Source organism: Pleurodeles waltl, chromosome 10 (assembly GCF_031143425.1).
Source record: "Pleurodeles waltl isolate 20211129_DDA chromosome 10, aPleWal1.hap1.20221129, whole genome shotgun sequence".
NCBI lineage: Eukaryota > Metazoa > Chordata > Amphibia > Caudata > Salamandridae > Pleurodeles > Pleurodeles waltl.
This window is the reverse complement of record NC_090449.1, coordinates 823,417,680-823,433,945: the sequence shown is the minus strand read 5'-3', so window position 1 is coordinate 823,433,945 and position 16,266 is coordinate 823,417,680. Positions and strand designations below refer to the sequence as shown.

General features: G+C 41.0%; 1 protein-coding gene across 2 annotated transcripts in view; it reads left to right on the top strand.

Annotated features, from left to right (window-relative positions):
• The window catches only part of ULK4 (unc-51 like kinase 4), a 1,615,551-nt gene that overhangs the window by 155,177 nt on the left and 1,444,108 nt on the right, over positions 1–16,266 (top strand). For both annotated transcript variants that reach the window (XM_069211486.1, XM_069211487.1), the window contains exon 7: positions 13,375–13,458. In XM_069211486.1, coding sequence (XP_069067587.1) covers positions 13,375–13,458 — 84 coding nt within the window. The remainder of the gene's footprint in view (positions 1–13,374; positions 13,459–16,266) is intronic.

Genomic DNA, 16,266 nt, shown 5'->3' with positions numbered 1-16,266 from the left:
CGAAGGCTAGTACTAAGGGATCTAGGCGCCAACTGAAGAGCTGGGGAAGCTGTATGTTGAGATGACAAGCAAAGAGTTCTATGTGAAAAGAACCCCATTTCTGATGAATAGTCTCGAAAATCTTGGGATGGAGCTTCCAATCGCTTGAGTCCAGAAGATGGCACGAATGCCAATCTGTTACTAAATTCGGATTGGCCGGTAAATACTCTGCATGAACTGAAATCCTGTTTCAGAGGCAAAAGTCCCAAAACGCTTTCGCTAATTCCACTAAAGGTTTGGATTTTGTGCCCCCTAAATGGTTGATGTAACGTACCGCTGAAATGTTGTCCATTCTGAGATGAACCGAACCTCAAACTCTGTCTCTTGCCAGGCTTTTGATCGCAAAGGAGCCGGCAACCATCTCTAAGCAGTTGATGTGCAATTTTGACTCCTCTAGAGACCATGTACCTCCAGTCGAGATTGGACCACACAGGACTCCCCAACCCGACAGGCTTGCATCTGATTCTAATACAAAATCTGGGGCTGATGCAAAGATGGTCCTGCCGTTCCAGGCGTCTAAATGGTCTATCCACCACTGCAATTCTATTTGAGATTCTTGATCTAGGGTGATAGTCTGAGTAAGCAAGACCTTTTTGAAGATGATGTATCTTAAAGGGCCCGATAATGCAACGGGCCTGGAAAAATGGCTTGAATTGACGAAGACAAAAGGCCTACTATCCTTGCTAGGGAGCTGATGGAAATAAGAGAACTGTGTAAAGTTTGAAAAAATTCTGATTTTATGGACTTTATTTTCGCTGGAGGAAGAAGAATAGTCCAGATGCAATCCACTAGGAATCCTAAAAACTGTATCTGTTGAACGGGAACTAGAGAAGATTTTTCGTCTTTAATAATGAAACTGAGATCTGTCAAAAAAGTGCAAGTTAGTTGGACGTGAGATAGAAGAGACAGACGATTTTGGTTCATAAGGAGGATATCGTCCGAGTAAATGATCAAACGGACTCCCTGAGCTCTGAGAAAAGCTACTACCGGCTTCATGAGCTTTGTGAAACACCATGGAGCGGAAGAAAGACCGAAAGGTAGGGAAGAAAAATGATAAGACTGGTTTAGCCATTGGAATTGTGAAAACTTCCTTGAATCCGGATGCATGGGACAGTGAGAAACGCATCCTGAAGATCTAAGTAAACCGTCCAGTCACCCTGAAGTAGAGAATCCCTGAGATGTAAGATGGTTTCCATTTTGAAGGGTCGATAAACGACAAAGTGATTGAACTGTTTCAACTTGATAACAGGGCACATTTTTTTGTTTTTCTTTTGGACTAGAAAGACCGAACTGATGAAGCCTGAAGGATCGAGTGGAAAAGGGACAACAGCTCGCTCTTGAAGAAGAGTTTGAATTTCTGAGGAGATTAAGTTGTTATTTCCTTAGAAAACTAGGGAGGATGAGGAAGATTTAACTGAAAAGGCTCTGAGTGAAGCTCAATAGTATATCCCTGAAAAGTGTTTAAAACCCATGGATCCGCTGTTACTAACTGCCATTTTGGAAGAAATAGTAAAGGCCGACCTCCTACATTAGGAAGGCCAGAAGATTGACTTACCGGGCTGGGAAGTGTATGTGGAACCTCTGTAGCCTTTATTACAGAAACCACGGCTTCTCTGCAGATAGAACTGTGGTCTGTACTCCTGGTAAGAGTTGTTGTAGGTACCATGGGAACCTTGTTTGTAGTATGAAGGGTCGGCAAAGTGGTTCCTGCCTCTGCCGGCCCTGACAAAAACCCGGCTGGAAAACATTTTCTTAAGCGATTGTTGAGCTTTGGCCAATGATGCAAACATTGCCACATATTTCCTAAGCTGCTTTGTGAATAAGTCCTCAAACAGGAGGCCTTCCACTTTAATTCCTAGATCTGTAACTGCCAGACTCACCAGCTTTGGATCCAGCTTGAACAGGAGCCCCTTACTGCTCTCGTGGGTGATCGCTGAGTTGGCATTTCCCAGTAAACATACAGCTCGCTGAACCCATAAAGACAGATCAAAAGGGTTAACAGTAGCATTATCGAAGCGAGCTGCCTCAGCCATGTCAAATATGTGGGTTGAAGGTTCCCCGAAGTCCAGCAGTTTGTCCTGGCATGTGGACCATGCCTTATACACTCCCTTGCGGGGACCCTTGCAGAACTTTGTAAAAAAGGTAAGCAGAGAACAGTCAATAGTAGGAGTTAAGTTATTTCTGAATGTAGGGACGCACAAGGACATTCCAACCTTAGTTTTGCTCTGACTTGCTTGTCTAGAGGAGTGCGTAGTCTGGAAGCTATGTATTCAGCTGCATGGTCAGCAGGAAACCATTCAGTGAAATGGGGATGATGAATATCATTTGGGTCGAAAATAGGAACCCCTTCAGTGTCAGTAATTTTACATGGTTTAGATAATTCTTGAGCTAAATGTTTGACTTTCTTGGGATGGGGGGGAACAAATCCCGATCATCATTGTCGGATTTATCCGTATCAGGGTCAGCATCATGCAACTCCTCAACAGTATCAAAGATTTTAGAAATAATAATGGGGGAAGATAAGTGCTTGGACTTAGACGTACATTTTGTTTTTTAGATGATTTATTTATGGTTAATGCCTCCCTTAAGGGAGGCCTTTGAGGAACGATGTCCTCTGCCTTTTGTGAGGAACCCTCACCAATATTTTTGAAGAAAAAGGACGCTTTCTGCTATCCCCCCCAGACTGGGCCTAAATCGTCTTTGAAGCCACCTTGACAACAGAATTTTCTAAATCTTTGGACAGTTTATCTAATGAAGAGTTACTGCCTGCTCCACATAAAGCTGAATAAAATCATTTAACTTTTCTTTACTAGCCTCCTCCTCATTCAGAGCATGGGAAATAGGAAAACGGCCCATCTCCATAATAAATACATTTTAAAACTGTAAACTTTGATAGTACTGGTGAGGAAAGGGTTAACAGCCTCACGAGTGCAAGAAAAAATGGCTAAGCTCCACCTATGGGTGGAGAAAAGAAAAATGTCAAAGGAAAAACAGGATTGATCTTCAGAAGGACCGCAATGCCAACGGTCGCAAATTCAAAGCCCCAAGCCGATGACACTGGAATCCGAAAGTTGCTGAGGGCGCAATGGTAAGAATAAGACGTTTTCCCCCTTAACCATAGTCTAAAATGGCTACCGAAAGCTGAGGGGAAAGCCGAAGATTCTAAGCGGCAGGCGCACATGAGGCAGGAGCAAAAGGAAACGTGCGGCTACAAGCCATCTTAAGGAGAAAAAACTGCGCAATAAGCAGGTGCCCATACAGTGCTACATATAAAGTTAACAATCACAGTTAATGACACACCGCTTTAGTAATAACATGGAGAAAAAAATATATATACTTATCTTGACTGCGAGCAGCAAGAAAAGAGGGCTGTTCACGGTGAAGATAAGTATTATGGGGGCAGCTTGTTTGTGATTGTTTACATCATTGGACATTGACCACTATCGTTTGCCTCTTGGGATTTGTAGTTTCTTTGTCTTGACTGCTGCTCTTTAAAATAAACAAGAAAAGAAAGCATAATAGGAGCCTCTGGTCTTGTCATAAAATTACTTTAATGACCATGAAGATTCACTCACAACAGGGGCTTCAAATGTTTTTGCTGTGAGCCCCAGAAAGCTGAATGTTTTGAAGTCGGCCCTCCTCTCAAACCTTATGGCAAGGAAAGGGCAGCAGTAGGAGCAGGGCTGAGTATGTGCAATTATTTCAGGATAATGTTTCTGTAGTTTATAATCCATAAAAAATGTGAGACTTCCAATAGGGCAAATCAATCAACCAAAAATAGAAATTATAAAAAAAAAAAAATCCCTCTCCCCATAATATGGATGTTGTGAGCACTCCTGGGCCCCAGTGCAACTGCACATGATGTACTAATATCAGAATGGATGCGGCCCTGAGTAGCAAGCTATCTCCTCTGCCTTTTTCTCCCCTTCCCCCCATGCCTGAAAATCACTGCAATCTTGAACAGGCTTTTTGTTCCATTTATTTTTTTGTTTCATATTTTGTGTTTTCAGCCCAGGGGCATTGGAATACTTTACAACATGAGCCCCAGTTACATTACCCAAGGTTGGATTAATATTTTTTCAGAGCATGTGAAGATTAAGTGATTTGCCTAGAATCATTGAATATGAAGCTGATGCCAGGAGTAGAATCCTTGTTTCCCAGTTCCAAAGTTGGCAGCTCTTGCTGTTAGGTTACAACTCCTCCCTTTCAGAAAAAAAATGAGTTAACATGTGTTGCCTCCTTTTTTTTTTTCAGCAATAGTGTCCTTGACCCCAATGCAAGGGAGGAAAACGGAGCCCGTATGCTTTTTTTGAGAAAGGCAGTCACAACTGTGATCCAGTGGGTCCCTTTGACCTATGGACCCAGTGCTGCTGCTACTGCTGCACTAATGGTAGTTATGGTCCTTTGAAGATTTAAAAAGTACCTGTATTTCATCCCCTCCACTTCCCCAGGGGCATCTCTCAGAGGAGGCTGCCTATCTCCATGTGTATACCAAAAAAGAGCCCCAGCATCTCTTTGACATTGTCCATGGATCTGGCTCCTTTACTATTTTGCCTAGGCCATTATCCTGAGGCCCCAGGAGTCTGTAGGATCAGGGATCTGAATGCAGCCCTCCATGCCTTCTCCCTGCCATCCATAGAGTCGTCCATATACAAAAGCACCCATACCTAAAAGATTAAGTCTGTTATTGAGATGCATCTGCATGAAAGTGAAAGGAGGGAGGAATCCTGTACTGTGAAGCTGAGGCAGGGACAGAAAACTAAAGAAGAAGTTAGCCTTCTGACTTGGGTGTCTGCTGTCTAAAAGAAATGTAAAAGTGTGAGACTGGTTAAGCACCAAATATAAAGGCTGCTTGGAAGCTGGTATAGGCTTTAACTGATGGAGACAGTCGGGGCTCCACCTTGAAAAAGATTAGTTCTTCTTGAGAGTCAATGTAAAAGGGTTACCAGCTCAGCTTAGCTCTGGAGTGCATCCTTTTAATTGACACTTGCAAAATGTTTCTAAGTATAGTCTTGATTACTTATCACTAAAACATATAGACATAAATAATGATTTAACAACCAGGTTTCAATTCAATGACTCTGGTCATGCACTGATCCTATTGACCAACTAAGGTTTCATAGCATAAAAGAGTACATTTCCCACTCATTAATTTAACTTGCATCTGTTTTTCATTTATGTGTGTGCATTTTCATATGCAGTTACTTGATGGTGAAAAAATAACAAAATAGTTACAAAATATTTTGTTCTTTTTAGCTACATCTTTGGCCCCGCCATCCCACTCACTAAGCATGCCCCAGGGCACTCAGGATTACAGTTCACAAGCTCTTTTATTCTATTCTCTGGACTCATGATTCCATGACCTCGAACCGTTCTTGTATTGAACTTGAGTAGCATATGACAAAAACACAAACTCCCTGATTCCTTTATTGACAACTGCAAAACAGGAGGTTTCTTTGTTTTGGCCTCAATCTTCAGAGAGATTGTTGTGTCCCTGCAGGTAGATATCCTTACAGGGCCATCAAGCTATGGCAAACATCTTACATCTTTGATAGTGAGCAAAGATATTGATACTAAACATGGACCAATAGGGTAAGAGACATTGGCCCTCATTCCGACTTTGACCGGCGGCGGTCGCCGCCGGCCTGTCTGGGGCCGCCAGAATACCGCTGCGCGGTCAAAAGACCGCCGCGGTAATTCTGACTTTCCCGCTGGGCTGGCGGGCGGCCGCCTTCAGGCCGCCCGCCAGCCCAGCGGGAAAGATGCTTCCACGATGAAGCCGGCTCGGAATCGAGCCGGCGGAGTGGAAGCTGTGCGACGGGTGCAGTGGCACCCGTCGCGTATTTCACTGTCTGCCAAGCAGACAGTGAAATACTTGTAGGGGCCCTCTTACGGGGGCCCCTGCAATGCCCATGCCAGTGGCATGGGCACTGCAGGGGCCCCCAGGGGCCCCGCGACCCCCCCTACCGCCATCCGGTTCCCGGCGGTCGGACCGCCGGGATCTGGATGGCGGTAGGGGGGGGTCGGAATCCCCTCGGCGGCGCAGCAAGCTGCGCCGCCTTGGAGGATTCAATGGGGCGGCGGTACACTGGCGGGAGACCGCCAGTGTTGCCGGTCCGACCGCGGCTTTACCGCCGCGGTCGGAATCCCCATTGGAGCACCGCCGGCCTGTCGGCGGTGCTCCCGCGGTCCTCCGCCCTGGCGGTCTTTGACCGCCAGGGTCAGAATGACCGCCATTATGTGTTACTACCTACTTATGAGTTTCATCTTTGTGATGGCAGCTGCCCAAGATAGCCAGAGGAACCAAGTATTCTTGGCTTCCACTGGGCAGCATGATGTGGCTAGATTTCTTGATTCTGTTGAACAATTGTCTTATAAAATGCATACTTCCAATATCACAAGGCAAACTTTAATTGTATCCTGGTAGAGTGTAATAATAAAATGTGTAAACATTTGTCTGACTTCATTTTTTACCTCTCCAATGGCAGCTGGAGGGAGCTTGAATTTGCAGTGTATGAACTATTTTACATGTGTCGTACATGTAGATGTGTGAAGCCAAGTGTAACTTCTATATTCCTGTTGATTTGTTTCATAAAGTGTAATTCTGACCATAAAGGTTTAATTCTTGCATGTGGTTTCAACTGAGACTGATTATAGGCTTTTTCTTACCTATTGTGCCAGATGGCTTTAAGGATGTTGAGATGCCACCTGTTGCAGAACTCACTTAAGGCATATCCTAGAGTACTCCGAGAAAGGAATTACATAAGCCTTCATAGAAAAACGTCTTCTGCAACAAAATGGAATTGGCTCACCTCTGAGACCATGGAGTCTCTGACTTTGGTTATAGGAAGTATATCCTTCCAACTTTCTGGTAGGAAGGAAATTACCTGGGATGCATGGATCCTATAAGCAGTGAATCGTGTTACTCCACACTGCACGCTGATCCAGTCTTTTAAAAGCTGGTGGATGTTAAAATATTGATGGCCTATGGGCCATAGGAATTGTCTCCAAGGAGGAGAGACGCCTGAGCTCTTACTCTAATTTTTTTGCTGCAGCAATAAAAAGAAGTATCGTTTTGGACTTCCATTGCAGCACACTCTACTTTCCCAACAAATTCTTAAAAATATTTAATTACTTTGTGAAATAGGGGATTTTCATATCCATCTTTGGCCAACTCGGGGAACTCTTGTGTTTTGTGGTGTGAATGTCTACCCCCTCCCTCAACAAGGACCTTCTTTGGTTGTTGTACAACCATCTATGTGCACCAAATAGGTGGTGGCCACAAATTCAAATTAGGGGGGTCCAGACCACAATCTTTCTGTATAAGAATGCCTTTTAATAAAGCAAGGCGTGGGAGCTTCACCAGAGGACATTGGACCCTAGTCCTCCATAGGAAATACGTTACTCAAAGTTAGGTTAGGTCCCACTATATCAATACAGTTTTTTTCTCAAAATCGAATTGTCTTGAAAAGTGAAGATTCATCAAGAAGGCTATAATCAAAGTCAATGTTGCTCCAAATCGAATTTTAATTTTAGAAGGGCAAACAATTCGCAGTGGAGATGTAGACAATCATAAGTCCCAAGAGGTGTGCGGAAGCTAGGCCAGCCAACACGTGTTTCGCCCCACAGGCGCGTAGGCCAGGGCTTTCTCAAGGCTGTGAAAAAAAGGGAGATGTCGTAAACCAAGAGAATATAATGTGATATGATGTAGTTATATTAAGGAGAGTAGTGAGCAACACCGAAAAATACCAAAAAATGGGGAAAAAAAAGTCCTTGAGGAGAGTCATGCAGCCCAAAGACATAATAATTGATTCCAAGAGAAACCTGTGCTAAGTGATTAATAAGCAAAGAGACAATAGAATGAAGAATATACAAGAAATAGTGAATGAATAATAATTATAGGTGACTATTACAAGTGTCCTTAATAATGAAGAGAAGTGATCAGAAGACAATTGTAGGGTTGCCAGAACTGACTTATTTAAGGGAGAGCATGCAAGAGTGATTTGATTAGAAAGTATTAGCGCTACGCAGAAAGATAGTGATGTGATTGGAAACAATAATTGTGACTAAACAAATAAGAACAACATACCATTCTTTGTAAGTTATTTTCTGGTGGCAAAAACAGTCAGTAGTTTATGCACTAGTTCAACAAATAATCTGAAACATAAGTATATGCATATAACACCATGTAATTATATGGTTAGGTCAAGCAAAAGTTGACAATCAGAAGAAACTGTCTTAACAGAGAACAAATTAGGTAATGGTGCCTAGTGTTAAAGGACTAAATGGGAAATATCAATTACATAGGAGATACAAAAGCTTTGAAATTGCAATCTTGGCTCAGAAAAGAAAAAAAAGGTTTGGTTGATGCGAATAACCGGTCGATAAAGGTCAAAACTTGTAAGACTATCGGAGGACAGTATGTGAAAATTGCTCGTATACATTATTGCCTAAGAATAATACTAAAGAATGACACTCACCCATTATGTGTCGGTAGAATGGTTGGGTTATGGATGTTGCTGTCCGTCGGCGAAAAATATTAGTGAAAGAAAGGCAGCGCGCCGGTTTCGTAACGCGTCTTATATACAAGACCGCTGTGTTTGCGTGTCCTACCTCAGTGTTGTCTATGAGGTATGAACACCGAAAAAGGACTAAATAAATACAACATCGGTGAGAACAGACAACAGAGTGGATGGCGCCATCTTGAATACATAAAGAGGCGGCGACATCTTGTAATGGAATACAATTCGTCCAAATAAAGGACGATGGGTACATCAAGTTGAAAATAAAGAATTAAAGATAACTCCCCTAACTTTGAGTAACAAATTCAAATTAGCAGGTGTGCACATGTACCCTTTTGAATTACTGTCTAGTCAGAGCGCGCTCCCAACAGGAGTCTTTGCACACCTTTTATTGAGTTCTGCTGCTCCTCTTCAGATTGGGCTGTTGCTGAATGTGGTAAAAGTAATTTCTTCTCCCAAACGATCTCCAAGTCTTCTTCTTGAGCAATGTTGAATACTCAGGTGTTTATGGTCATTACTCTTACCAAATGTGTAGGCGCCTCAGCAAGCTTGGACCAAACGTTGCAATTGCCCTTTCAGTCCAGTGGGATTTATTCTGGACCTGTTGGGCTCATAACCGCTTCATTTAAGTTGTTCTTTCAGACCGCCTCAAGGAATGCAACATATAGCTTTAGTGTGTGCACTGAAGCACACAGTGATTTTCAGTTGACTTGAAGAATTTGGTTTCTCAGAAGAGTATGGGAAAAAATTGTTGGAAGTTTCAAGACTCCATAAATTGGTGTTAGGAGCAGCTTTGGGTTGTGTCAAATCTAAAACAACAAGATAATGCTCTTTATAGCTAAGTGCTGGACCTGAAGAGGTCTTTTTATGAGCTTTATTTAGTTCTTTAGAATAACCATACCAAACAAATGTCAATTTGACAGTGACACACATTCTGGTAGTTGCAAACCAGAAATAGTTTAGGTTACCACTAGATGTACGACTAAAGAAGCATATCAAAGGCATCATACAATAGTGTGAAGCTTATTGCATTAATGACTATTACAGATCGCAGCAGTGGCAGAGACCTACCTGCACAAACCCACACTCAGCATTTAGCAATTTTCAAACTAAAGTAGTGGTTGGGTGCCAACACAAATAACACTGCTGCTGCAACAAAGTATGAACAAAGGAAATTATTGAGTAATTACCAATTATAATGTACTGTACTGGACTGGAGCACACCACTTAGGCAAATCGGCCAAAAGTGATTAGACAAAATTAGCCAAAACCTTGATAACAAAGAATTTATCAAAATGTATTCCAGTACCTTGGTACATAGAAAATACTGTATGTAAAAAGATTGAAGAAGAATGACAGAACAAAAATCCCAAGGTCATTTGCTGATCAAAAATACATGCCCATAGTCATGGCAATGAGGTGCCAGATTACAAGTACCTGGCAACATTTGGATAGAACAGAAAATTGACATACACATTATGCTATAGGTGGTTGTTTCTTATATGATGTCCGATTGAATAATGCAGCCAACACGTTTCATCCAAAAAAGACTTCAGCAAGGTAGTGTTTGTATGCAAGTTACTTCTTAATTTCAAATAGCGAGTCCATAACGAATGATTAGTAGACCCTTTCTTTCTAAGGGCTACTGCATGGCCAGCCACAGGTGTATTTGCACAGATGTCTGTAGAGCAAAAAGCTCACCAATGTCATGATAAACAAACGGACATGCTACAGTTCAGTAGGTGCATATTGCATTACTGTCAATCCCTGATAACAATGCTCATTCAGGTACTGCCCTTCTCTCACGATAGATTTGAAGGGGCTCCCAAAATTATTTTTGGATGTATGTTGCATCTGTGCCTAACAGTCTGCAGAGTCATTACAAAAAGCAGCATCTCAAATCAAATACTTCACTGATTCAGGGTGACCCTTCAACCATGCCGTGGCGACTCTGTGTGTTGCAAGTAGTAGTAGAGAAAGGGATACCAGTCTCCACTCCGGTTTGGCAAAGCCTGCCACAAATCCCACTAGTGCCACCAAAAAGGACAGTGAAAGGGATGTCACACAATGTCCTCCAGTATACCTGTTACCTTATGCCGAAAAGTAGATATGCCTGGGCATTACCAAACCAAATGTAAACCTTACTGGATCGTTGTGGCACCATTGACATTTCATATGTACAGATACATCAAATTAAGATATTAACTCGGAGTTTAATATAATCAATTCAGACATTTAAAATGCAAAAACGAATGCCTTTATTTACAGATATTAGTCCAAATATTTCTTTGAAGGTATCTCGTCTCCAAGATCATGTACCTACAAGTATTTGGAAGGGAGATCAGAAGAGGTTTTTCTAATAATGAGTCTTTCTTCCTTTACCACATAAGAATAAAGTTATGAGCCTCATGTTAACGCTATGGTTATGTTCTGTATCTACACGAAGATGTGCTCTCTCTTGTCCAATACGTTCTGCAAATACAAGTGGAATCCTACAGGTCCTGCTTAGCTTCAATAAGTGCATAAAAATCCCAATTGAGAAGTGTTTCTTATTACAGAACCTTGTTAGAAATCATAGATTTTGAAGGTTTATGAAATTTTATCCTCTGGTTTAAAATTTCACTTGCATGAGACATCAATTTATTGCTCTCAGTCTTAGCTCAAATCCCTTAGTCTCTTCAGCCACTTTTGATATCAACATGGTTACTTGAACTGTTGTTTTACTTGTTGCTGTCACCATGGTGTGCAGTTTACAGACTCTGTTTTGTCTGAAAGCATACACTGTTTTTCCACAAGGCCAAAGTGGTCCTCTTTACTTTCCTTTGTCCATTTCTTTTCCATTTTAAATTACTCTTATCTTTCTGTATGAACTATGAGAATAGACTTGCTTCCTTCTCTCCAAACAAATCATTAGATGCTCTGACGAACCTGTATTCTTTGAAAGTTAAAACCCCCCTAATGTTTTATTTAAAAAGTACTGATCTGTCTTTTCTCAGATTGTTGCCTTTCCCATTTTATATATCATGAACAAGACCAAATAGTGTCAGAGTGTTTACCTAAGAAAAGTTTCAGACTGCATTCAAGCTGATTACATTAGAACACTTTCACTGAAATTTTCATGTGAGAACAAATTAATTCTGTGTAAGTGCAGTTTACTAAAGAACTATTACAGCATAAATTCACAGAGATTAAGTAGTGCAGTACAGATCACTTTGGACCACTGTTGAAGTATTCCTGGGAAAACAGCAAGGAGTTTGCTGGACTACAACTGATTACATCTACTCCAAACATGATCGAAGATTGATCTTGCAAGACTTTGTGTTCATAATTATTGGTGTAGCAAATATTAGCAGTGTCTACTTATAATGGGAGTGTGCCTTCTACAATGTCTGCCTCCATAAGAGCCTGCAATAAACATCCAAGTCAGAACCCTCTGACCTCTTAGGGTAGCTGGATGTATTCTCTAGGTTTAGTACTCCCTTGTTGTTGCTGGGTGGGTGAGCAGCTTCTCCAGAAGCACAGATATACAAGGATTGCTCATTGGTTGTTCCCTTGTATTTTAGAATGTTACTGAGTTTATGAATTTGTGTACTAGTGAAAATTACTACACCATGTGGCTAGTATGGCGGAGGACGTTCCACTAGTGAATTATTCTATGGGTGTTCCATTTCCTCAAGAAATCACAAATGTTTCCCTTTCGCCAAACTCTACATGAGGCCGCATAGCCCCTTAGAAGTCATCTACAAAGCAATCCAGTGAGGTACTTCACATGTCCCTGTGGTACTGCTCTCACAGCTAGCTCCAGGGCCAGTTCTCTGTTTAGCCAAGCATTTCTTGAGAATGTATTTGGTTGATCTGCTGGTAGTATATTTGCCTGTCAACCCATAATAGGTTGTGTTTTTGAGTCTTTCTATGTGTCCAAAGCTATGGCCACTGCATATATGGTTGAGTTAAAACCTCTCAATTCCAGACGTCGCTGGTGGTATTTTCATGGACCTTTCTCCTGATAAACCTACCTCTCTCTCTCAAAGTGAAAATGATTTACGTATGGGAGCCATGGGGTATTTAAATGGAACACAGCCCCATGTACTTGGCCATCCAGCTCCAATTCAATTAAATATTTTACAGGTTTGCTGTTTATATCAAAAGCTGGCAGTAGAGCACACGGCCATCAGTGTTGATGTGCATCTGGTAGATCATCTCCTGTGCTATCATCCTTTTTGTCTGGTTAATGTTTTGGCTGTTTTCATAGCTTATTGACTGGTTGAGTTTGATGTCTCTGCTGAGATTCATGTTGGGGTGTTTTCTAAGTAGGGAGTTGTTTCATTTGAATGTAAGATTGTGATGGCAGTATTGGTGGTTAGGGTAGGTGGATTGACTGAATTAGTGGTAAGACACACCACTATTGGCAATATTGGTGTGTCCGAGAGCCTCTATGGTACCTATGCAAGGAGGTTAAAAAAGGCAGTGTTCACCCATCCAACTTGAATACCTGAGTATTGGTGCAAAATGTTTGCCAGACATCACCTATCATCCATCACCCATCTGACTGCCTGATTAGGCCCGATACTCCCTGTCTGTCATAGGCCTGGGGTGAAAAGAGAAACATTGTGTTACAGCTACCACCGGAAATAGTGTCTCTCCTTGTTTGACATCTAAACATACTTTGATACTTTTCACTAAATAATTTACTAGCAGACTCATGTTAAGGTTTTTGCCTCTTTGATAGTGCAAACTATTCTCTGGCAGAAAACAAATGTACCTTGTGTTTCTATGGCAACATGTGTTAATTGCATGACTTTGTGTCTTATAGGAAGACCACCATTCTTCTCTGAAAGCTTTTCTGAACTAGTTCAGCACATTTTGAACGATGATCCTTTACCACCATGTTCAAAAGGTATGTGTTTCCTTCTAGCTTGGTTTTCAGAATCTAATTTCTTTTAAGTACCATTGTAGTTTCTTTTTTTATTTTGTGTGATTGGCCTAATCTGGTATCCACAGTGAAATAAATAAAATGTTGAAGTTTGTAGGCTGAACCAAGTGCTTTGCCCTTTCTTAATTGGATGACAAAAGTACAATTGCATCCTCAGTCCCACTGCAGTGATTGAGAGTTCTCAACAAAGGACATTGATAATATATCTTCATCCTGTATAGTAACATTTTATAGCATTAATACCATTCAAACTTAACCACTAATATTTTTACCTACTGTAGTTCCTCCTTATTTGCCCACCACCCCATTCTTCTTCCTTTATAGATGTTGTTTCCATCATAACCCCATAAAACACCCAGAGTCTCTTCAATAAAGGACCAATAGATGTCCCTACCCCAACGTCATTGAAATTTTAATTTCCATGTGAAATGTCTACAGCCACTTAATTCATTTTATGGGACTTGATTCAGTCTTATTCCTTGAATGTCTCCAAATTACAGAATGTGTTAGGAAGAAGTGGTACCCCCACTTTTATTTTTTACATCTATTGTTGTAAAGAAAAACAGAAATGTCAAACCCAATATTCCAATTATTTTGTATGGCATGGCCTCTTGTTCTACTTATCCACTTTAAGTTTAAATAGAGCTTGCCAGAAGGTTTTAATACCAGGAGATTCCTAAAACATATGGTCCCAGCCTGTAGTGCTTTGAGCACTTGCAATACATGTTATGCTCTTTTCACACTGTTTAATCAAGATCTACCAAAATGTTTGCTGCAAAATTTGCTATGGAGATTAATCAGTGAGTGAGTTAAATCAAAGCCAGTTGTCAATGCTAAAGCTAAAATCGGTCTTCCTATTTTCAAATCTCTTTTATAAGCTTTTTATTTGTGGATCCTGTGTTGCACGGAATCTTCTACAGTTGAGAGAGATTTTTAAATCAGCAATCATATAAGCAATTCTTGAACGCTCCGTTAGGTTTTCCATCCCACTTTATCCCTGTAGTCTTAAATTGTAGGTACTTGAAGAAAAAACCCACTCCCTGTATTATGTTGGACATCTCCAAATGTTATAAACCTCTGGTCTGAGGACCCCTGAGGGTCTGCAAGGCCTACTCAGGGGTTCTGCAACTATTTTACAAAATAAATAACATTAAAATTAGCACATTAAAATTAATAAAATATATACAAATAAAGAAACTAAATTGAACTTTTTAAAACCTATTTAAAAATTAGTTCAATATTTGAGCATCTGTTTGGTGTATGTTTGTTTTTGTTTTTATTGTGTATTGGTTTGAGGTTCAAATCATAGACATTGCTTAGACTGGGGGTCCCTGGCTTCCAAAAATGGCTCAGTGGGTCTCCACTGAGTCACTGGGGGTAATGAGTCAGTGGGGTGACCACAGAACTCCAAAAGTTAAGAACCTCGGTTATAAACAGTTTTAGTTGCCATATGTAAGTGAACTAATTTACCCTAGCAACCTCCAAGATTTTAGTCCCTTCTGCCATCGTTCCCTCTGCTGTGTTTGAATTATCCAGATTGAAAAATGCTATCCTCAGAGGTACGAAATGTATTTTCCATGTTTTTCTTTGAGAGTCTGGAGGTCAGCAATAAGGTGGCACTGAAGCCACCATCAGATCTAGCATAATTGCATCATGGATATCATCCATTATTTGGTTAAATAACATGTTCAGTTGGAAGATAGATAATATTAGATTATAGTCATATGCAGGATCCTGGAGCACTTTTAACAATATAAATGTCTTTTGCTTTCTGTTGGAAAAGTCACTAATTTAAAATAGGTTTTAGCTGCATAAAAGCCAAATTAGCCATACTTGATTTATTCACTTTATAAACACCACCAAAATCTTCCTATATAATTTTAGCCTAAGTTAAACAATGCGATTAGTCAATCACTATTCCATTATGCCATTTTCTTATTTCTGCTTGCTAAAAATTGCTGAGACCACTTGGAGCCATTCTCACAGATAACAGAATCAAAATTCACTAATATGCAGGTGATATATAACTCATTCGCTCCAGATATCCAATGCCTCAAACATTATTTGCACCTCATCCAGACCTGGATGCCCAGCACCTACTTGAAGCTCAGTCTGACCAAGACAGAATTCCTGTTATTTGCCAAGAACAATAAGCAAAAAATATTACAAGCCTAGCTCAATGACATGAACTTTGACAGTTTCAAAATTCCAATTTTCACCAAATACTGTGTCACTCAAATCCACGCTGGAGTCCCTCCCCATTTAGAAACACATTGTCAAAAAGACAAAAATAGCCTGGTACCAGGTCTCTCTTCTAAAGATAGTGAAACAGTTTCTTCTAGAAATTGACTCCAGAACTTCTGTTCAAGGCCTTGTGCTCTTTCGTCTGCTTGGTGGTAACTCCCTGCTCCATGGCCACCTAGACTCCACATTGGCCCTCCTTTTCGGCATCTAACAAGTTGCAGCATGCCCCATCCATGGCCTGAAGAAAAATTATCACTTCACTACCATCCTGATGGTACTCTATATGCTGATTTTGTTGGCCTGCTCTTTCTTCAAATTCAGCTGCATCATTTACACAAGCAATCACAATCAGCACACCTGTGTATCTTGCTGATACGCCTCCTACCTCTGGGTGCTCTCGGCACATCCTGAGCCAGGACACCCTCAGAATAGAGATTAAAAGGTTAAAAAGAAAAAAACTAGATAGCAAGACTTTTCCATCCATGAGCCTAGGATCTGGACCAGCATTAATCAGAACCCCCCAAATGC